The 24,403-nt window shown below is 44.2% G+C and overlaps 1 protein-coding gene and 1 long non-coding RNA gene across 5 annotated transcripts in view; one reads left to right on the forward strand and one right to left on the reverse strand.

Annotated features, from left to right (window-relative positions):
• Positions 1-19,355, forward strand: part of LOC124006449 — a 28,469-nt gene extending 9,114 nt beyond the window's left edge. The window contains exons 2-4 of the long non-coding RNA XR_006833781.1: positions 17,922-18,020; positions 18,228-18,776; positions 19,053-19,355. This is a non-coding gene — a long non-coding RNA (uncharacterized LOC124006449). The remainder of the gene's footprint in view (positions 1-17,921; positions 18,021-18,227; positions 18,777-19,052) is intronic.
• The window catches only part of LOC124006441 (serine/threonine-protein kinase ULK2-like), a 65,154-nt gene that overhangs the window by 29,486 nt on the left and 11,265 nt on the right, over positions 1-24,403 (reverse strand). For all 4 annotated transcript variants that reach the window (XM_046316456.1, XM_046316455.1, XM_046316458.1 and 1 more), the window contains exons 4-9: positions 7,977-8,009; positions 5,326-5,362; positions 1,231-1,404; positions 668-741; positions 415-516; positions 100-158 (exon numbers count right to left, since the gene is read on the reverse strand). In XM_046316456.1, the coding sequence (XP_046172412.1) occupies positions 100-158; positions 415-516; positions 668-741; positions 1,231-1,404; positions 5,326-5,362; positions 7,977-8,009 (479 nt within the window). The remainder of the gene's footprint in view (positions 1-99; positions 159-414; positions 517-667; positions 742-1,230; positions 1,405-5,325; positions 5,363-7,976; positions 8,010-24,403) is intronic.

The following is a 24,403-nucleotide window of genomic DNA, read 5'->3' on the forward strand; positions in this document are numbered from 1 at the left end:
TAATAGAGGCACAGACAACACGTTCCGGTTAAAAACACGACTTTTCAGCCCAAATGGCCTCGATCAGATAGTTAATAATTCTTCAATCCTATCACCTACATGGGCAGGAGCGACTTGTTCTTCTCATAGAACATCCTCAGGTCCTGGGGACTGTTGGCCTAGAGAGAGAGAGAGAGAAAGAAAAGAGAGAGAGAGAGAGAGAGAGAGAGAGAGAGAGAGAGAGAGAGAGAGAGAGAGAGAGAGAGAGAGAGAGAGAGAGAGAGAGCACAGAGTGTTTGTATACTACTTCTATAAATGCACACCAGGGCTGACATTTTTCTTGCACAGGCATGTGCTATTTTCTTCACACAGTTTAATTCTGCTTTGTGTGAGGAAAAAAAGATGCCCCATATCAACTCCCTCTCTCCATCCTACCTGGAAAGGTGGCTTCCCTACGAGACACTGGTAGACGACCGTCCCAATGCTCCACATGTCTGCCTTGGCGTCATAGTTCTGAGACATGATCACTTCCGGGGCCTGGTTAGAGGACAGAGGTTAGAGGTCATGCTCTGAAAGGACCGTTCCAGTTGCAGATTGCTGAGTAAGCAAAGCTGTTGTCACAGGAGAACAAGAGACTTAGACACAACACCCTTACACACACAACAAACACTAACCCGCATCCACTCACCATGTACATGGGAGAGCCACACAGTGTGGCAGCCATCATGTTGCTCTGGAGATATCGTGCGAAGCCAAAGTCAGCTGAAAGCGAGAAGTCCATCAGTCAGTCTGTCTGGCTGTGTCTATCTTATTAATAACAACTATTGTTGGAGTGTCACAACTCCTATTCCCAAGCCTCTCAGACACTAGACAATTGGGCACTCAACACACAACATGAGTCACCACACCTTCTGGGAATAGCATTGTGCAAACTAAATATAGCTGTGAGGTTCAAAACAACTAACCATGACCTTAGCTAGCTATCATTGTGGTGCATTTTGATACATGATATATGACACTTTTTCTGTGTGACACAATCAGACAAATCATATGATGGCTAACAGTTCATAGATAGGCCATCTCTATATTTACAGTATAAACAGTATTTATATTGTATAAACATTATGAAGTTGTGTATATACAGAAATAACACCATATACAGAATTGAAGGGATAGTTGTCTTTTTGAAGGTTTAGCTTAGTTGTAGCTGAGTGTGTGTGTTGTGTTTGAGGGGCTGGGTTGTTCAGTCACCTATTTTGATGCGGATGCCGTGGATGCTGGATCTCTTGCGGCTGGTGTATGACAGCAGGATGTTCTGTGGTTTCAGGTCTCGGTGGATGATGCCTTTACTGTTAAGGATCCTCATTGCTGCTGCTATCTGCTGGAGGAACACCCTCAGAGTGTCTTCTCTCAGTGTCCCCTTGGCTAGGGAGAGCAGAGAGGAGGGAAAAACCACTTACCCACAATCCTTCATTATACATTACAAATGTATTGGCGCATAATGTATGAAGACCAGGGATGCAGTGGTAAAAGAATACTACACCCACACTGGCTATTAGCTTATTTTATCTATACAAAACTACATTACCCATAGTACACTGAAATCTCTATGGCTTATAGCTACAGAATGCCGACGTAGCCATTCTGGTTAAGTATGCCTTGAATTCTAAATACATCACAGACAGTCTCTCCAGCAAAGCACCATCCCACCTCCTCCTCCATGCTTCATGGTGGGAACCACACATACGGAAATCATCCGTTCACCTACTCTGTGTTCCACAAAGACACAGCAGTTGGAACGAAAAATATAACATCTGGACTCCTCAGACGAAAAGGACAGATTTCCACCGGTCCAATATCCATTGCTTATGTTTCTTAGCCCAAGCAAGTCTCTTCTTATTGGTGTCCTTTAGTAGTGGTCTCTTTGCAGCAATTCTACCATGAAGGCCTGCTTAACACAGTCTCCTCTGAACAGTGGATGTTGAGATGTTTCTGTTACTTGAACTCTGTGAAGCATTTATATGGGCTGCAACCTGAGGTGCAGTTAACTCTAATGAACTTATCCACTGCAACAGAGGTAACGCTGAGTCTTCCTTTCCTGTGGCGGTCCTCATGAAAGCCAGTTTCATCATAACACTTGATGGTTTTTGCGACTGCACTTGAAGAAACTTTAAAAGTTCTTGAAATTTTTCGTATTGACTGACCTTTACGTCTTAAAATAATGACAGACTGTTCCTTCTGTTTGCTTATTTGAGCTGTTTTTGTCATAATATGGACTCTTTTACCAAATAGGGGTATATTCTGTATAATACCTCTATCTTGTCACAACACAACTGATTGGCTCAAACGCATTAAGAAGGAAAGAAATTCCACAAATTTACTTCTAACAAGGCACGCTGGTTAAATGAAATGGATTGCAGGTGACTTCCTCATGAAGCTGGTTGAGAGAATGCCAAGAGTAAGAAAAGCTGTCATCAAGGCAAAGGGTGTATACTTTGAAGTAACTCAAATATGAAATATATTGTGATTTGTTTACTACATGATTCCATGTGGTATTTCAAAGTTGTGATGTCTACAATATAGAAAATAGTAAAAATAAAGAAAACTCTGGAATGAGTAGTTACTGCACATATGCAAACATGATCCACGACTGAGTTCATCAGGAAGTGTATAGGATATGTTGTACCCACTGTGACTATTAAAACCAACCCTAACCAGGAACCCTAACCGCGAACCATTGCATTTAACCATAGCAAGGTGACTGGGAATATGGCTGAATACAAACAGCGTAGTTATTCCCTCCGTAAGGCAATCAAACAGGCAAAACGTCAGTATAGAGACAAAGTACAGTCGCAATTCAAAATCTCAGACACGAGACGTATGTGGCAGGTTCTACAGACAATCACAGATTACAAAAAGAAAACCAGCCATGTCGCAGACACCGACGTCTTGCTTCTGGACAAACAAAACAACTTCTTTGCCCACTTTGAGGATAACACAGTGCCACGACATCGCCTGCTACCAAGGACTGTGGTCTCTCCTTCTCTGTGGCCGATGTGAGTAAGACATTTAAATCTGTTAACCCTCGCAAGGTTGCCGGCCCAGACAGCATCCCTAGCCGCGTCTTCAGAGCATGCACAGACCAGCTGGCTAGAGTGTTTATGGACATATTCAATCTCTCCCTATCCCAGTCTGCTGTCCTCACCTGCTTCAACATGTCCACCACTGTTGCTGTTCCCAAGAAAGCAAAAGTAACTGAACTAAATGACTATCGCCCCATAGCACTCACTTCTGAGAGACAAGTCAAGGATAATATCACCTCTACTTTACCTGACACTCTAGACCCACTTCAATATGCTTACCGCACCAATAGATCCACAGACGATGCAATCGTCATCACACTGCACAATCCCATCTGAATAAGAGGAATACCTATGTAAGAATGCTGTTCATTGACTATAGCTCAGCAATCAACACCATAGTACACTCCAAGCTCATCATTAAGTTTGAGGCCCTGGGTTTGAACCCCGCCCTGTGCAACTGGGTCCTGGACTACTTGATAGGCCGCCCCCAGGTAGTGAAGGTAGGAAACAACATCTCCACTTCGCTGATCTTCAACACGGGCCCCACAACGATGCATGCTCAGCCCCATCCTGTACTCCTTGTTCACCCACGACTCCTTGGCCACGCACGCCTCCAACTCAATCATCAAGTTTGCAGACAACACAACAGTAGTAGGCCTGATTACCAACAATGATGAGACAGCCTACAGGGAGGAGGTGAGGGCCCTGGAAGTCTGGTGCCAGGAAAATAACCTCTCACTCTACATTCAACAAAACTACGGAGATGATCGTGGACTTCAGGAAACAGCAGAGGGAGCATCCCCCTATCTACATCAATGGGACCGCAGTGGAGAAGGTGGAAAGCTTCAAGTTCCTCGGTGTACACATCACGGACAAACTGAAATGGTCCACGCATGTCCACAGTGTGGTGAAGAAGGTGCAACAGCGCCTCTTCAACCTCAGGAGGCTGAATAAATTTGGCTTGGCAGCTAAAACCCTCACAAACTTCTACAGACACACAATAGAGAGCTTCCTGTCGGGCTGTATCACCGCCAGGTACGGCAACTGCACCGCTCGCAACCACAGGGCTCTCCAGATGGTGGTGTGGTCTGCCCAACGCAGCACCGGGGGGAAACTACTTACCCTGCAGGACACCTACAGTACCCTATGTCACAGGAAGGCCAAAAAGATAATCAAGGACAACAACTAACCGAGCCACTGCCTGTTCACCCCGCTATCATCCAGAAGGCGAGGTCAGTACAGGTGCATCAAAGGTGGGACCGAGAGACTGAAAAACAAATTCTATCTGAAGGCCATCATACTGTTAAATAGCCAACACTAGCACATTAGAGGCTGCTGCCCTATATACATAGACTTGAAATCACTGGCCACTTTAATAATTGGAACACAAATCACTTTAACAATGTTTACATATTTTGCATTACTCATCTTATGTATATACTGTATTCTATCCTATTCTACTGTTTCTTAGTCTGTGCCGCTCTGACATTGCTCATCCAAACATTTATATATTTGTAAGTCGCTCTGGATAAGAGCGTCTGCTAAATGACTTAAATGTAAATGTATATATTCTTAATTCCATTCCTTTACTTGAAATTGTGTGTATTGTTAGATATTACTTGTTAGATATTACTGCACTGTTGGAGCAAGAAACAAACATTTCGCTACACCCACAATAACTTCTGCTAAACACGTGTATGTGACATTTTTTTGTTGATATCACAGGGAGGCAGGTGTGTGTGTTATGCAATTCACAGCTATGAACTGCTATATCATTAAAGTCAATGACATACCACATAGATCTCCAAAAGCAGAATCCTATTAAGACATTCAGTGCTTGGTGCTTTCTTGGGAAGCATTATGAGAGATGAGTGACCTTTGATATTGCACATTTCTAGATTTGCGTCAGAGCTGTGCTGACCTCGGTGCTAAAGAAAGAACCCATTGTGTCATAACACTGTGTTGGCTCCTACACACAGCACTCCCTTGCATTGTGAACACACACACACACACACACACACACACACACACACACACACACACACACACACACACACACACACACACACACACACACACACACACACACACACACACACACACACACACACACACACACACACACACACACACACACACACACACACACACACACACACACACACACACTCACACACACACACACACACACTCCTCTCCACTGCTAGTTACTTTGTTTTGATGAATAATACCCAGTGTGTGTTGAGATTAGCGCGATGCTTACCTTGCAGATAGTCAGCCAGATCGCCACCGTTGCAGTACTGTGGGGAGGAACAAGACAAACAAAACTATTCTATTAGCAGGCTGTGTAAGAACAACACGGATTAACAGTATCAAGCTGTGTGTGTGTGTGTGTGTACGTGCGTGTGTTGTATGCGACCACAAAGCCCAGATAACGATGGGTCTCATCAATTAATCTGATGAGTGGCTGTGCTGTTATCAGTACTGACAGTCTCTGTTAATCCTGGCATTAGTCAACACAGAGAATGGAAAGGAGAGGAGTCCAAGAGAGACAGAGAGCGTTAGAGAAAAGGTATGAGGGAGAAGGGGAAAGAAAGACAGAGAGAGTTAGAGAAAAGGTATGAGGGAGAAGGGGAAAGAAAGACAGAGAGAGTTAGAGAAAAGGTATGAGGGAGAAGGGGAAAGAGAGACAGAGAGAGTTAGAGAAAAGGTATGAGGGAGAAGGGGAAAGAGAGACAGAGAGAGTTAGAGAAAAGGTATGAGGGAGAAGGGGAAAGAGAGACAGAGAGAGTTAGAGAAAAGGTATGAGGGAGAAGGGGAAAGAGAGACAGAGAGAGTTAGAGAAAAGGTATGAGGGAGAAGGGGAAAGAGAGACAGAGAGTTAGAGAAAAGGTATGAGGGAGAAGGGGAAAGAAAGACAGAGAGAGTTAGAGAAAAGGTATGAGGGAGAAGGGGAAAGAAAGACAGAGAGAGTTAGAGAAAAGGTATGAGGGAGAAGGGGAAAGAAAGACAGAGAGAGTTAGAGAAAAGGTATGAGGGAGAAGGGGAAAGAAAGTGGAGGAGAAAGAGGGCAGCTAGGTGGTAGTCAAATGTAAGCTAGCATCTGTCCACCATTTCCAGTTCTGTCAGTTGAACCACCAATTAAATCATGTTGGTTACCAGAGCTTCCTCTGATCAAAGCATTGGTTTGATCTGGCCTTAAAGAGCCTCTGCCTTATCAGTGACCGATAGGATCTGACTCCAGTTCAGTTTATTACCACACCATGTTGTTTAGCCTTTGTACAGGGAAATCAATTCTAGCTCAGGTCCTTATATTGACACATGGATGGAGGGAGAGACATGCTCTGTGTGCATTCCAATCAGCAGAGGCATTGAGCAGAGTTTAAATAAGACATTCTTAGGGGTCCACCATAACCACATAATGCTAAGGAGTGGCAGGGTAGCCTAGTGGTTAGAGCGTTGGACTAGTAACCAGAAGGTTGCAAGTTCAAACCCCCGAGCTGACAAGGTACAAATCTGTTGTTCTGCCCCTGAACAGGCAGTTAACCCACTGTTCCTAGGCCGTCATTGAAAATAAGAATTTGTTCTTAACTGACTTGCCTAGTTAAATAAAGGCAAAATAAGGTAGTATGCATATATTTAACTCTTATGGGGGTGCCCACGTTGATTGTTGTAAGGATATGGGCTGCCATGATTTGTTTTCCGTGTGAGGAGAATAATTTGAGGCACATTAATAACGTAGATTTCTTTGTTTCATACAGAGAGTCAATGTTGCAGCTGAAACAGCAGTGTTTCCCCTAAAAGTTTCCTTTTCAATGTGTTCCTACCGGTGCCAAAATGCTGGAGAATGAGCCCTGAGCACTTACTGCTTAATAAGTAATAATTAATCTGATCCCTCCTCTAACCTAAGTAAAACAAGCCTTTTTTACTAGGCAAAACAAGCAGTCTGGCAAACACCAGGCAGATTAGCATCCATGCTAGCCTACTGTCGATGCTATCTATGCTCATCTCTCTGATACATTGATTAAGCAGACTGCTAACTAGAACACCAAAGCCAGATTTATGTCTGTTTCTTCTCCTGTACCAGGAGACCCCGCCTCCTTAGTGTCAGTGTGGCTCTCAGAACACAGTGGTATCTACAACAAGCTAGAACACCCCAGGCAGGCCAAGGTAACAGGTACCAGGGTCCCATGACACCTTGCACAGCCAGTTAGCCTAACAACAGCAAGAATAGGAGAAGGAGCAGAATAAGTATTGCAGGGCTAAATATAAAGCAAATGAACAATGTTTTGCTCTTGGATAAAATCATTCCTGGAAATTGGGGTGTAGGTGTACAGGTATATTTTTACTTAAGGTGTCATATAGTTGGTTTCTTTCCTTCAGGCGGTTTGTGAATTTTTTTGGTCTTGAGCAATGAGAGGGAGAGAGGAGAGAGAGAAAGAAGAAGGGGGAGGGGAGAGGCAGAGTGAGGACAGGAGCACACTGGGTTTGCAGCCTCTCATAGGACTGAGGTAATTACATGTGGCATGTGGAGAGAGAGCATGGGGGAAGGGAGAGAGAGCATGGGGGAAGGGAGAGAGAGCATGGGGAGAGAGAGCATGGGGAAGGGAGAGAGCATGGGGGAAGGGAGAGAGAGCATGGGGAAGGGAGAGAGAGCATGGGGAGAGAGAGCATGGGGAGAGAGAGCATGGGGAAGGGAGAGAGAGCATGGGGGAAGGGAGAGAGAGCATGGGGGAAGGGAGAGAGAGCATGGGGGAAGGGAGAGAGAGCATGGGGGAAGGGCGGGTAATTAAGCAGAGTAAGACAGACAGAGAGAGAGAGGGGAGAGGTATCAACACAAAGGCAGAGACCCTGGTAGCCTACAGGCAGCTCGGCAGAAGAGGTTGCATGCTGATAGTGTGACACTCCACCTACCTCCATGACCAGGAACACAGAATTGGGAGTTTCCTGGAAGACAGGAGAGAAACAACATGGGTTAGAGTGATCATCTCTCTCACAACACCTGTCACATCCACTTCATAGAGGAACAGCTTCGTAACACAGACTGACATGTATGTATGGTGCAGACAGATATAGCCAACATATACTGTATAGATGGATCATATGTGTACACTACAGACAATAAGATTCCTTTGCCACCCAGCATGAACTGAAGCCCAAAGCATAACTGATCCACTGATCTGGATTGTATCCGTACAGTACAATACCTGGCTCCAATCTAGACACATTGGCACCCTCATCCTCCATCTCATACTGTGTGACCTACAAGGGGTTAATATCAAATTAGCGCCCCTCGAGAAAACGTGCCGTCCTTAGTGAACCCCTCACCTCCAAGCTGTGTTGTGCTACAGTCTACATTTTTGAGGGGAGAGGAATGAAGTTTATTACACAACAGGTCCAAGTGGAGGTTGTTGGGGTGTGCGTGTGTTCGGGATATTGGGTTCAAGGGAATTGGGCAAGGTGACAGATATAGGAGCCACCTTGTCAACATGGTGATGCAGGAGCAAAGAAGATGCTGGACAGGAGCCAAAGTAACCCAAGCAGGCTTCCAGGTTAAACAAGCTCACATGTATTTGGGGCAGTGTTTGGGTGTGTGTTTGCGCATGTGTGTGGTGTCAGGTTGATGGTACTGCAGCATATGGCAGATCAAGCATCTTGGCGTGTGCATCAAGTTCTCATCAACAACATCAACAACACAATTTGTCACACATTTTCCAATCCATTCAGTGCCATTCTAAGTAGGCCATCTATGATTAGATCCAGAAGTGTTTCTTGTGACAAATTTAAGAGAAACAGCCTGTCACATGAAAGGCTTCTTTCCTTTCTAAGGAGCATATGAGTTCAAATATACTTCATGGCATTATTTTCTGTGTACCGTACTAACAAATCAATGCGTCTCAAAATCAATTCCTTGACTACCAACTGCCATACTAGTCAGTTACTGGATTGCATTACTCTCTGGCTCTAATGGTCTTTCAGCCAAGGTTTCCAGATAGAGAGCAACCACAACAGCCACCCATTAATTCCACTTCAGCTCCTTCCTATCTGCTGACCTGTCAGCCTGCACCAGGCTTATTGGCTGGGCTCCCCTCCTCCCTGGCCAATCCCATTGGCGCGTTGCTGTGGATACTAGGATAATGGGATTCTGGTCGGTGTGTGTGTGTGTGCGTTTGTGGTGGCTGGTCTTGGCCTGGGGAAGATTACATGACGAGCTGTTTTCAGACCCTGCTCTATACTGGTTGATGGGGACTGGGAGAGGAAGAATAGGAGGACAGGAAAGAAGGGTGTTGGCCAGGCTGGACACTGTCCTGGAGGGTAATTGATACGTGAGAAGTACAACTACAGGACAGCCTCACCCCCTTTAACCTCCAGCCCTCAGTAGGTTGACAATGTACAATGAACGGTCTATGCCACCATAAAATCCATCCTACAAGAGTCCAAAACCTCTTCCATGGTCCAAATCTAGACTAAGTGGCATTCAGTATTTTCTAAGGCAGTGTTTGGTTACAGCTGTTATTATCAACACATTTACCACAAGAGAGGAGACACCAAATGAGTCAGAATGTACTGTGACACAAAACACTATCTGTTAAAGAATGAATGGACCTTGGACAGACAAGACAAGACCAACTGCCAACAGGGTTATTCTACATGACCCTCCTTCCTCAAAGGAATACACCACAACTAAAAACAGAAGCATAAACAATTCCGCTTCCTGCTATCCAACATTAGCAGCGCCTCACGCAAGCATACATATTCCACTTATGAAAGCATTTCACAATCCTTCTAAAAACACTTAGTCACGAGGCGATCCAGTCAGAGTTATGCCACAAACAAGCTTTGAGCGATGCTCTTCCGGAAAACACTAGAAGGAACAGTACTATATCAGTTCAAAGAAATGTTGTCTTGAGGGAAACTCAAAACATCCCCCAACCATTTTCCACCGCTTCAGCCCTCCACCTCACAGAAATGTTCAATGCCAACACAACTCTAGAGCCGGGCCAAAACAACAACGTATTCTTAGTGTGTCTGTCCTGTTTGTTGCGTCACACGGTAGACTGTGTCCTGGGCTACATAAGAATGAAGGGGCGTAAGGTAACAGCGGGAGAAGAGAGGGGGCCGGCTGGGCTCAGTTTAAAATTGTTGAGGACATTAGAGAATAGGGTTCTATATGTGGACTGGAAATCCACTCAGCACACATCTGTTACGCAAATTCAGAGTAATCCTTAGCATTCTGAGAACCAAGAATCTTGCCTAGTCTAATATTACTGCACGCCAAGCATTCAGGGCTCAAACCAGCCCTGAATGCTGATTGGCTGAAAGCCATGGTATATCAGACCGTATACCACGGGTATGACAAAACAACTTTTTACTGCTCTAATTACGTTGGTAACCAGATTATAATAGCAATAAGAGGTATCCCTCTCCTTAGACCAAGACAAGACAGAACTGTACAATAAAGAATGTTAGGAAAATATTGACTCAGACTGTTGTCAGAAAAGCATAATGAAATTAGATGCCTCTAGCATAACACTTTCTCCTTGCTTGGTACATATGGAAAGTAAAAATCCTATGACCAAATATTCTTGAGTGTTTGTGTGTGTGTTTGTCAAATAACACAAAGCTAAATCATTTTCCCTCTCTCGGGGCAAACAAAACGCACACAAACTACCCCCAGCTGTTCTAAGACCTACAGTATTATACTCTACCATCCCATCAGCTGTTCTAAGACCTACAGTATTATACTCTACCATCCCGTCAGCTGTTCTAAGACCTACAGTATTATACTCTACCATCCCGTCAGCTGTTCTAAGACCTACAGTATTATACTCTACCATCCCATCAGCTGTTCTAAGACCTACAGTATTATACTCTACCATCCCGTCAGCTGTTCTAAGACCTACAGTATTATACTCTACCATCCCATCAGCTGTTCTAAGACCTACAGTATTATACTCTACCATCCCATCAGCTGTTCTAAGACCTACAGTATTATACTCTACCATCCCGTCAGCTGTTCTAAGACCTACAGTATTATACGCTACCATCCCGTCAGCTGTTCTAAGACCTACAGTATTATACTCTACCATCCCATCAGCTGTTCTAAGACCTACAGTATTATACTCTACCATCCCGTCAGCTGTTCTAAGACCTACAGTATTATACTCTACCATCCCGTCAGCTGTTCTAAGACCTACAGTATTATACGCTACCATCCCATCAGCTGTTCTAAGACCTACAGTATTACACTCTACCATCCCATCAGCTGTTCTAAGACCTACAGTATTATACTCTACCATCCCATCAGCTGTTCTAAGACATACAGTATTATACTCTACCATCCCGTCAGCTGTTCTAAGACATACAGTATTATACGCTACCATCCCATCAGCTGTTCTAAGACCTACAGTATTATACGCTACCATCCCATCAGCTGTTCTAAGACCTACAGTATTATACGCTACCATCCCATCAGCTGTTCTAAGACCTACAGTATTATACTCTACCATCCCATCAGCTGTTCTAAGACATACAGTATTATACTCTACCATCCCGTCAGCTGTTCTAAGACATACAGTATTATACGCTACCATCCCATCAGCTGTTCTAAGACCTACAGTATTATACGCTACCATCCCATCAGCTGTTCTAAGACCTACAGTATTACACTCTACCATCCCATCAGCTGTTCTAAGACATACAGTATTATACTCTACCATCCCGTCAGCTGTTCTAAGACCTACAGTATTATACGCTACCATCCCATCAGCTGTTCTAAGACCTACAGTATTATACGCTACCATCCCGTCAGCTGTTCTAAGACCTACAGTATTATACTCTACCATCCCGTCAGCTGTTCTAAGACCTACAGTATTATACTCTACCATCCCGTCAGCTGTTCTAAGACCTACAGTATTATACTCTACCATCCCATCAGCTGTTCTAAGACCTACAGTATTATACTCTACCATCCCATCAGCTGTTCTAAGACCTACAGTATTATACTCTACCATCCCATCAGCTGTTCTAAGACCTACAGTATTATACTCTACCATCCCATCAGCTGTTCTAAGACCTACAGTATTATACTCTACCATCCCGTCAGCTTTTTTCCACCTTTTCTTTATATATGAAAAGGTATTGCCGGTATCAAAACCTAAACTTTTATTTACACCAAACGACCTAGTCGCTGTAAATGAGAATATATTCTCAGTCAACTTGCCTGGTAAAATAAAGGGTTAAATAACAAATAAATAACAATTATTTTAAAAAGTTCATAGCCGTAATGCTGAGACGGCATTGGCACTATTTGTTTGCTAATCTATCAGAAATATTCCATATGCACAAAATGCTTATTTCTCAAGAAGCTGATTATACAGCATGATCATTACACGGGTGCACCTTGTGCTGGGGACAATAAAAGGCCACTAAAATGTGCAGTTTTGTCACACAACACAATGCCGCAGATGCCACAGTTTTGAGGGAGCGTACATTAGCATGCTGACTGCAGGAATGTCCCCAGAGCGGATGTCAAAGAATTGAATGTTCATTTGTCTGCCATGTGCTGCCTCCAATGTTGTTTTAGAGAATTTGGCAATACATCCAACCGGCCTCACAACCGCAGGCCACATGCATGGCGCCATGTGGGCGAGCAGTTTGCTGATGTAAACGTTGCAAACAGTGCGCCCCATGGCAGCGGTGGGGTTTTGATATGGACAGGCATAACATATGGACAATTTTTTTTATTTATTTTTTTATTTTTTTATTTTACTAGGCAAGTCAGTTAAGAACAAATTCTTATTTTCAATGACGGCCTAGGAACAGTGGGTTAACTGCCTGTTCAGGGGCAGAACGACAGATTTGTACCTTGTCAGCTCGGGGATTTGAACTTGCAACCTTTCGGTTACTAGTCCAACGCTCTAACCACTAGGCTACCCTGCCGCCCCAAATGAACACAATTGCATTTTATCGATGGCAATTTGAATGCACAGAGACACCGTGACGAGATCCTGAGGCCCATTGTCGTGCCATTCATTTCCTGCCATCACCTCATGTTTCAGCATGATAATGCACGGACAATGTCGCAAGGATCTGTACACAATTCCTGGAAGCTGAAAATGTCCCAGTTCTTCAATGGCCTGCATACTCACTCATTGAGCATGTTTGGTATGCTCTGGGATGATGTGTACAACAGCGTGTTTCAGTTCCCGCCAATAACCACCAACTTTGTAAAGCCATTGAAGAGGAGTGGGACAACATTCCACAGGCCACAATCAACTCTATGAAAATAAGAAGTGTCACGCTGCATGAGACAAATGGTTGCCACACCAGATACTGACTGGTTTTCTGATCCACTTCCCTACTTTTTAAATATTTTTTATAAGGTATCTGGGACCAACAGATGCATTCTATATTCTCAATGGATTTATTAAAATACACCCCCACCCACATCTGCACACCACCAACACTCGTCCCTGGCATGCACACGAGAGGTATACAAGGTGTATGTATATATGCAGGCAAAAATGTGGTAAAAATGGGCCTAGTAAGGAGAGTCAAATAAATATTGCCCACATTATTATAAAAACTAACTCAGTGGAGGCTGCTGAGGGGAGGATGACTCATATTAATGGCTGGAACTGAGCAAATTGGAATGGCATTAAACATGGAAATCATGTGTTTGATGTACAGTGTATTCGGAAAGTATTCAGGCCACTTTACTTTCCCCACATTGTGTTAGTGGGTGCTCCTTTAAAAGGTGTGTCATACTGCAGCACACCTTGCGGGCTGTTGCAGCATTCTGTAGCACATTTTCTAATTGTCAGCCATTTTTTCTGTTAATGCAAGTTAGTGCTAGTTTGACCACAAGAGGCCATCTTTGAGAAGCGCTTGATAGTCTTCCATTGCTTAATTCATTTGATTAATATTATGGTGTTTCTATTCCATGAAAAGCGGAAAACCCTCTGGGTAAATTCAGACCGTTTCGCTCTCGGTGCCCACACCGGACGTTCAGGCCGAGTAGTAGGGCTGATTTGAGCGTTCTGGCCTTACAACAGCAGTCAAGCACCCAAGCTAACATTAGCTAGCATGCTACATACTTCCAGACACAAATGAGACCACTCGTCCTAGCAGAGCTGGTTAGGCAGATTTCGTGTTAACCAGAGTGTTGGTGAATGTAACTGTGCTGCTGGAAACAATTTAATTATGCTTTTTTGCCGATGTTCACTGACACCGCCATATTCAACGGGTGTTTCATTAGGCTTTGCCCTGGTACACTCAGATGAGAGTGCTCTGAAATCGGAGTAGATAGCCAGAGCGAATTTACTAAAGCACCCAAATGTCCATTGAGAAAGAACAACGACCATACCATTTACCTAAGCTAAGAATGACGGGAATAATCATGTCAATAAACATTGGGTAGTTAGATAGCCTATAGTTAATATACTGTCAAGTGTGATGTATAACTACTAACGTTAGGTAGATAACTAACACATCTGTACATACTGCTGTAATATGCTATGTTGTTTGTAAGGACAGCGTAGCTAACAAATTGTCAGCCAACATAACGTGTAAGGTAACTTCTTTGAAAAAGTTATTACTTTATTACATTGAGTAGCAAGATACCGCGAGGATGTGCTCTACTCCCCCTTGGTCGTTAGGGCAAATCTGGTCTGTGATATGACGGAGGTTTTTCACACCTAGCTCGGCTATTAGACTATTCTCTAGTAAAGGTTGAAAAGTATATTGTTCAGCTATTAGCCCCCCTCCCCAACTTACAACAAATGGATGTATTTTGGTCGAGAGCAAAACTTTATTTAATTTCGCTATCAATCACCCTCCATTTTGGCAATTTTTGGAATGTCAGTTTGGCTACAACCAATACTGTTCAGCCTTTCTTTCCGACACAAAGGAAGTTATAGCAGACACCTACGAAGGAGTGTGTGATGATGGAATCTCAGGTAAGCAGCACTGGGCGTTCTCCTGTCCAACTTCCATATAGCTAGTAGTTAGCTCCTACGATTCAGTGTCGGTTCATAACATTGTATTATATTACATTCATACTGTGGAATCATAAATCATGCAATTATTCTTCTCAAGCTAACCAAACACATTTAGCTACAAACACCTGTTCTCACCATTTTCAGTTGAATTCAACACATAAGCATATGTCTTATTTGATTCATAGTTAATATATAATCATATTTCATGACAGTGGAACGGTTAGCTTTTTATTTTTTTTTACAGAAGGATGAAAGATCACAATATGTCTGTCAGGGAATGTTATTCTGATATGTTAGATGAAGTGTTAGACCAGAAAGTCAGGGCCAATAATTAAGGCAAGGATGCCCCATGCAGGCTTTAGAATGGTCAAAGTAAGTCTCCAAGCAATGGGCCATCGGGAACAATGGCCAAGAGTTAGGGGGTCTCTGCAGCGTGTAGATGGTGCCCTATGCAGGCTTTAGAATGGTCAAAGGAAGTCTCCAAGTAATGGGCCATCGGGTACAATGGCCAAGAGTTAGGGAGTCTCTGCAGCGTGTAGATGGTGCCCCATGCGGGCTTTAGAACGTTCAAAGGAAGTCTCAGAGCAATGGGCCATCGGGTAGAATGGCCAAGAGTTAGGGAGTCTCTGCAGCGTGTAGATGGTGCCCCATACAGGCTTTAGAACGGTCAAAGGAAGTCTCAGAGCAATGGGCAATTATCCAGTTAGGATAACCACTTTATTTTAAGAATGTGAAATGTCAGAATAATAGTAGAAAGAATGATTTATTTCAGCTTTTATTTCTTTCATCACATTCCCAGAGGGTCAGAAGTATACATGCACTCAAATAGTACTTGGTAGCATTGCCTTTAAATTGTTTAATTTGGGTCAAACGTTTTGGGTGGCCTTCCGCAAGCTTCCCACAATAAGTTGTGGGTGAATTTTGGCCCATTCCTCCTGACAGAGCTGGTGTAATTGAGTCAGGTTTGTAAAGCCTCCTTGCTCGCACACGCTTTTTCAGTTCTGCTCACAAATTTTCTATTGGATTGAGGTCAGGGCTTTGTGATGGCCACTCCAATACCTTGACTTTGTTGTCCTTAAGCCATTTTGCCACAACTTTGGAAGTATGCTTGGGGTCATTGTCCATTTGGAAGACCCATTTGCGACCAAGCTTTAACTTCCTGACTGATGTCTTGAGATGTTGCTTCAATATATCCACGTAATTTTCTATCCTCATGATGCCATCTATTTTGTGAAGTGCACCAGTCTCTCCTGCAGCAAAGCACCCCCACAACATGACGCTGCCACCCCCGTGCTTCACGGTTGGGATGTTGTTCTTTGGTTTGCAAGCCTCCCACTTTATCCTCCAAACATAACGATGGTTATTATGGCCAAACAGTTCTATTTTTGTTTCAACAGACCAGAGAACATTACTCCAAAAAACTACGATCTTTGTCCCCATGTGCAGTTGCAAACTGTAGTCTGGCATTTTTATGGCCGTTTTGGAGCAGTGGCTTCTCCCTTGCTGAGCGGCCTTTCAGGTTATGTCTGTATAGGACTCGTTTTACTGTGGATATAGATACTTATGTACCGGTTTACTCCAGCATCTTCACAAGGTTCTTTGCTGTTGTTCTGGGATTGATTTGAATTTTTCGCACCACAGTACGTTCATCTCTAGGAGACAGAACGAGTCTCCTTCCTGAGCGGTATGATGGCTGTGTGGTCCCATGGTGTTTATACTTGCATACTATTGTTTGTACAGATGAATGTAGTACCTTCAGGCATTTGGAAATTTCTCCCAAGGATGAACCAGACTTGTGGAAGTCTACAATTTTTTATCTGAAGTCTTGGCTGATATCTTTCGATTTTTCTATGATTTCAAGCAGAGGCACTGAGTTTGAAGGTAGGCCTTGAAATACATCCACGGGCACACCTCAAATTGACTCAAACGATGTCAATAAGCCTATCAGAACTTCTAAAGCGATGACATAATTTTCTGGAATTTTCCAAGCTGTTTAAAGGCACAGTGAATTTAGTGCATGTAAACTTCTGACCCACTGGAATTGTGATCCAGTGAATTATAAGTGAAGTAATCTGTCTGTAAACATTTGTTGGAAAAATTACGTGTCATGCACAAAGTCATATCCTGACCGACTTGCCAAAACTATTCTTTGTTAACAAGTGTAACGGCGTTCTTCGTTTGTCAAAATAGAGTCGGACCGAAATGCAGCGTAGTGGTTACTCATGTCTTTAATAAAGAGATCGCGATACATGAAATAACTTATACATACACAAAAACAACAAACGGAACGTGAAACCTATTACAGCCTATACGGTGAAACAACACAGAGACAGGAACAATCACCCACGAAATACAAAGCGAAACTCAGGCTACCTAAATACGGTTCCCAATCAGAGACAATGAGAATCACCTGACTCTGATTGAGAACCACCTCAGGCAGCCAAGCCTATGTAACACCCCTACTCAGCCGTAATCCCAATAATACAAAAACCCAATACGAACCACAACATATAAACCCATGTCACACCCTGGCCTGACCAAATAATTAACGAAAACACAAAATACTAAGACCAAGGCGTGACAACAAGAAATTTGTGGAGTGGTTGAAAAACAAGTTTTAATGACTCCAACATAAGTGTATGTAAACTTCCGACTTCAACTGTAAGTATATAATTTGTATGCATATTTCCCATCACCTAATGAACAACCACTATACCAGTCTGGTGTTAAGCTGACTGTGCTGTGTTGACATATCCTGAAAATGACATGTGCTGCTTTAGATTGAACGTTCATATCTCAGTTATTGTTTTCATATCTACAAAAAAATAAGCCATTTTCTTTACTTTCCGGGTGTTAGCTGATCAAGGGTTCGAAAATGTGGATATTGCCAGATGTTCACTGTTGGAGGAACAGGCCGTAGAAGCCTTATTGTTGGCAAAAGTGTCCATAACCAGAGGTAAGTAAACTGTTCTGTGTTCTTTTTCGCTCTTCCTCTTACATGGAACCTGTCTCACATGCATTAATTAAAAAATGCTTAAGATGTCAGCTGCTAATTTTCAGATTTACACCACAAACACTTAGCCATTTTCACTGGACTATCAAGCCCGCTGATGCCACATTTATATCATCACTAATACAGATTTGTTTATTTTGAGCTTTCCAGATTCAGCAGGTGGAGGACCTGCTTTAGCAGGAAGATCATCTGGAAACACTGACAATGGGTCATTGTTCCTGACATCCCATGCTCCCTGTCTACTGAGAATCTTGCTGTGCTCCAACGTCAAGTGAACCCTACCAACGACTCATCTTTTGGTCAGGACATATACATGCATGCTCTTCGATTAGTGTTGAGTCTCCAACCTTTTCAGGTGCAGTCCTCCCACACTATATAGGATATTGTTTTAGCCCCAGTGCCACTCTTGATAATGGCAAACATTAGTATTTTTTGGAGGAGGGTGAAAGGATAGCAAGCCAAGCTGTCAAAGTGAGAGGGGAGGCTATTCTGCATAGAGCGGGTACTTGTGTGTAGTCTATTTCTTGTGAGCTTTTCTGTCCTCAGATACAGAGAGCTGTGAAAGCCTGTCTGCAGATTAAGAGGTCCCAATGAAGAGCAGGGGTTTTCAGTCCTGGTGCTGGGGACTCTAAACGTTTGTTTGTGCCTTAGCACTACACAGCTGATTCAAATGATCAAGTCACCATCAAGCTTCAAATGGTATTTATGTATTCATTTGTGATGCTATCCTGGTATTGTCACATGCTACACATGCATCCACCTATCCAATGTTATGATTGTTTTGTAAGGGATATTATACTTATATTATACAGGAAGTATTATTAAAGAGATGCTTTAGATTGGGACTACTAAACCTCTATTTGTATTACAGAGTTAATGATCCAAGGTAGTTTTGCATTTCACCTCCTGATGACTGACAGTGTTAGAATTTTAAAATACTAAGCTAAATCATGCTCTATCTCTATCCATCTGTAGGTGTTTTGATGTGAGAGAGGAAGACCGGAGGAAATCCCGTCAACTCCACCTCACCCGCTCTTAAGATAATCTACGGGCCGACTGGGAGTCCAAGGCTGGTTAGAAGACACCGCTAGAGACACTATGTAATTGTGATGAACTGAGAGAATATTAGGGTGGCACTAATTCATTAATCATATGCTGACTTCCCTGCTCCTCTGTTTTACCTCTCTCCCCACCTCTTTCTTCCTCTTTTTTTGTATTTATAATGAATGTATTATGTATTTATAACAGCTGGATAATGAACTTTCAATAAAACGTTTCACATTCTCCACTGGTTGAAATTAAGTATCTCATTAAGATACTACACCTATCCTGTGTCCTCAGATTAATTTTATTTTTGTTTTATTTTACCTTTATTTAACCAGGCAAGTAAGTTGAGAACAAATTCTTATTTTCAATGACGGTCTAGGAACAGTGGGTTAACTGCCTGTTCAGGGGCAGAACGACAGATTTGTACCTTGTCAGCTCGGGGGTTTGAACTCGCAACCTTCCGGTTACTCGACCGGCACTCCAACCACTAGGCTACCCTGCCGATGATGAAGGGAGTTAGATTTGCATAGGTGTATTTCTGTATATTGGGGCGGCAGGGTAGCCTAGTGGTTAGAGTGTTGGACTAGTAACTGGAATGACTGATATCACAACATCTGTGATGTGTGTCTGTAGGCTAGGCTTTATGTTTTGCCCGCATTGAGATCTAAAGGAGCCCTCACAGTGCAGCGGGCCTTTGAAAGGTCAATGTGCCCCAGCAGCGTTCTCTAACGAGGCACCACCTCACACTCCTACAAACACCCAGAGACAGTGCTCCTACCCTCAGCTAATGACCGTCGACTGTAAACAGACCACACTTTCTTAATTGGCATTTCAGCGTTGTGGCATCGATAACCACCTGAGGTGGTGCCATCAGACCTATTTTTCTTTAAGAAGTTCCTGATGCACCTGTTTGAAAATTGTAGACCTGACTCCAACCTCCCACAATGGGATGGGACTACAGGACAATAGGCAAGCAGACGCTCTCCACCTCAACTGAGGTGGTGCCACCTCAACAGACCTTAGTTTTTCTTTAAGAAGCCTTCCTGTAACTTTATTAACTGCACCTGTTTGAACTTGTTACCTGTATAAAAAGACACCTGTCCACACACTCAAAAACAGACTCCAACCTCTCCACAATGGCCAAGATCAGAGATATGTTAAGGACATCAGTGATAAAATTGTAGACCTGCACAAGCCTGGGATGGGCTACAGGACAATAGGCAAGCAGCTTGGTGTGAAGGCAACAAAAGTTCAAGATGACGGTCAATCACCCTCGGTCTGGGGCTCCATGCAAGATCTCACCTTGTGGGGCATCAATGATCATGAGGAAGGTGAGGGATCAGCCCAGAACTACACGGCAGGACCTGGTCAATGACCTGAAGAGAGCTGGGACCACAGTCTCAAAGAAAACCATTAGTAACACACTACGCCGTCATGCATTAAAATCCTGCAGCACACGCAAGGTCCCCCTGCTCAAGCCAGCACATGTCCATGTCCATGTCCGTCTGACGTTTGCCAATGACCATCTGGATGAGGAATGGGAGAAGGTCATGTGGTCTGATGAGACAAAAATTGAGCTTTTTGGTCTAAACTCCACTCCCCGTATTTGGAGGAAGAATAAGGATGAGTAGAACCCCAAGAACACCATCCCAACCGTGAAGCATGGAGGTGGAAACATCATTCTTTGGGGATGCTTTTCTGCAAAGGGGACAAGACAACTGCACTGTATTGAGGGGAGGATGGATGGGGCCATGTATCGTGAGATCTTGGCTAACAACCTCCTTCCCTCAGTAAGAGCATTGAAGATGGGTCGTGGCTGGGTCTTCCAGCATGACAACGACCCGAAACACACAGCCAGGGCAACTAAGGAGTGACTCCTTAAGAAGCATCTCAAGGTCCTAGAGTGGCCTAGTCAGTCTCCAGACCTGAACCCAATAGAAAATCTTTGGAGGGAGCTGAAAGTCCGTATTGCCCAGCGACAGCCCCGAAACCTGACGGATCTGGAGAAGGTCTGTATGGAGGAGTGGGCCAAAATCCCTGCTGCAGTGTGTGCAAACCTGGTCAAGAACTACAGGAAACGTATGATCTCTGTAATTGCAAAGGTTTCTGTACCAACAATTAAGTTCTGCTTTTCTAATGTATCAAATACTTATGCCATGCAATGAAATGCAAATGAATTACTTAAAAATCATACAATGTGATTTTCTGGATTTTTTAGATTCCGTCTCTCACAGTTGAAGTGTACCTATGATAATAATTACAGACCTCTACATGCTTTGTAAGTCGGAAAACCTGCAAAATCGGCAGTGTATCAAATACATGTTCTCCGCACTGAATATGTCAACATTATCAAGTTATGAAATTATTGTTATTTTAAAGTACAATCTCTTCTGGGCTTAGATGTCTGTGGTCAATTTGCAGTGTACAAATCACTATAATTATGTTCAGCCCGCAGCTGAATCTAGCTGCCTACCCCTGCGCTAGGCCTTACTAACATTAAAGCTACAATATGTTACTTTTTGGATGACCCGACCAAATTCACAAAGAATTGTGAGTTGTAGATCTGTCATTCTATTTAAAAGCAAGTCTAAGAAGCGGTAGATCAGTTTTGTGTGCAATTTTGATGCTTCCCATTCTTAAATTACATTTTTATGTCTTTTACTTTTGGTATTGTACATCATCTTCAAAAAAGCTAAAAATACATTACTTGTAGATATTGAAAATATATTTCACAACGGTTTAGATAAAATAGTGCAATAATTAGCTACACTCTAAATGGCGACATCGAGCGAGAGACAGAGAGAGCGAGCTAGAGACTGCGACAGAACAAGCGAGCGACTGCGACAGAACGAGCCCAAACAGATCCACAGATGATGCAATTTGTATTGCACTCCACACTGCCCTTTCCCACCTGGACAAAAGAACACTTATGTGAGAATGCTATTCATTGACTACAGCTCAGCGTTCAACACCATAGTACCCTCAAAGCTCATCACTAATCTAAGGATCCTGGGACTAAACACTTCCCTCAGCAACTGGATCCTGGACTTCCTGAAGGGTCACCCCCAGGTGGTGAGGGTAGGTAGCAACAAATCTGCCACGCTGATCCTCAATACTGGAGCTCCCCAGGGGTGCGTGCTCAGTCCCCTCCTATACTACCGGTTCACCCACGACTGCATGGCCAGGCATGACTCCAACACCATTATTATGTTTGCAGACGACAACAGTGGTAGGCCTGATCACAGACAATGACGAGACAGCCTATAGGGAGGAAGTCAGAGACCTGGCCAGGTGGTGCCAGAAAAACAACCTATCCCTCAACGTAACTAAAACTAAGGAGATTATTGTGGACTACAGGAAAAGGAGGACCGAGCATGCCCCCATTCTCATCGACGGGGCTGTAGTGGAGCAGGTTGAGAGCTTCAAGTTCCTTGGTGTCCACATCAACAACAAACTAGAATGATCCAAACACACCAAGACAGTCGTGAAGAGGGCACGACAAAGCCTATTCCCCCTCTGGAAACTAAAAAGATTTGGCATGGGTCCTGAGATTCTCAAAAGTTTCTACAGCTGCAACATCGAGAGGTTGCATCACTATCTGGTACGGCAATTGCTCGGCCTCCGACCGCAAGGCACTACAGAGAGTACATCACCGCAAGGCACTATGGCCCAGTCACGTAGAGGTCCTGCCATCCAGCAGGCAGTGTCAGAGGAAGGCCCTAAAAATTGTCAAAGACCCCAGCCACCCCAGTCATAGACTGTTCTCTCTACTACCACATGGCAAGCGCTACCAGAGTGCCAAGTCTAGGACAAAAAGGCTTCTCAACAGTTTTTACCCCCAAGCCATAAGACTTCTAAACAGGAAATAAAATGGCAACCCGGACAATTTGCATTGTGTGCCCCCCCAACCCCTCTTTTTACACTGCTGCTATTCTCTGGTTAACATATATGCATAGTCGCTTTAATTACACATTCATGTACATACTACCTCAATTGGGCCGACCAACCAGTGCTCCCGCATATTGGCTAACCGGGCTATGTGCATTGTGTCCCACCCACCAACCCCTCTTTTACGCTACTGCTACTCTCTGTTCATCATATATGCATAGTCACTTTAACCATATCTAGATGTACAGTGGGGCAAAAAAGTATTTAGTCAGCCACCAATTGTGCAAGTTCTCCCACAATACTTATTTTCCACCACAATTTGCAAATAAATTCATTAAAAATCCTACAATGTGATTTTCTGGATTTTTTTTCTCATTTTGTCTGTCATAGTTGAAGTGTACCTATGATGAAAATTACAGGCCTCTCATCTTTTTAAGTGGGAGAACTTGCACAATTGGTGGCTGACAAAATACTTTTTTACCCCACTGTACATACTACCTCAATCAGCCTGACTAACCGGTGTCTGTATGTAGTGTCGCTACTGTATATAGCCTGTCTTTTTACTGTTGTTTTATTTCTTTACCTTCCTATTGTTCACCTAATACCTTTTTTGCACTATTGGTTAGTGCCTGTAAGTAAGCATTTCACCGTAAGGTCTACACCGGTTGTATTCAGAGCACATGACAAATAAACTTTGATTTGATGAGACAGAGAGAGCAAATCCACAGAGAGAGCGAGCGAGTGGCAGAGAGAGCGAGACAGAGAGCGCGAGACAGAGAGCGCGAGAGACAGAGAGCGCGAGAGACAGGGAGCGAGCGCGAGAGACAGGGAGCGTGAGCGCGAGAGACAGGGAGCGAGCGTGAGCGCAGAGAGACAGAGGAGCGAGCGCGAGAGACAGCGAGCGCGAGAGACAGCGAGCGACAGAGAGCGCGAGCGACAGAGAGCGAGAGCGTCCGAGCGACGACAGAGAGCGCGCGAGCGACAGAGAGCGTGTCCGAGCGACAGAGAGCGCGAGCGACAGAGAGCGCGAGCGACAGAGAGCGCGAGCGACAGAGAGCGCGTCCGAGCGACAGAGAGCGCGTCCGAGCGACAGAGCGCGAGAGACAGCGTCCGAGCGACAGAGAGCGCGAGCGACAGAGAGCGCGTCGACAGAGAGCGCGCGACAGAGAGCGCGCGCGAGAGAGCGCGTCGGCGACAGAGAGCGCCGAGCGACAGAGAGCGCGAGCGACAGAGAGCGCGAGCGAGCGAGAGCGCGTCCGAGCGACAGAGAGCGCGTCCGAGCGACAGAGAGCGCGTCCGAGCGACAGAGAGCGCGTCCGAGCGACAGAGAGCGCGTCCGAGCGACAGAGAGCGCGAGCGACAGAGAGCGCGAGCGACAGAGAGCGCGAGCG

The sequence above is a fragment of the Oncorhynchus gorbuscha genome, linkage group LG19, assembly GCF_021184085.1.
Source record: "Oncorhynchus gorbuscha isolate QuinsamMale2020 ecotype Even-year linkage group LG19, OgorEven_v1.0, whole genome shotgun sequence".
In the NCBI taxonomy this organism is placed as follows: domain Eukaryota; kingdom Metazoa; phylum Chordata; class Actinopteri; order Salmoniformes; family Salmonidae; genus Oncorhynchus; species Oncorhynchus gorbuscha.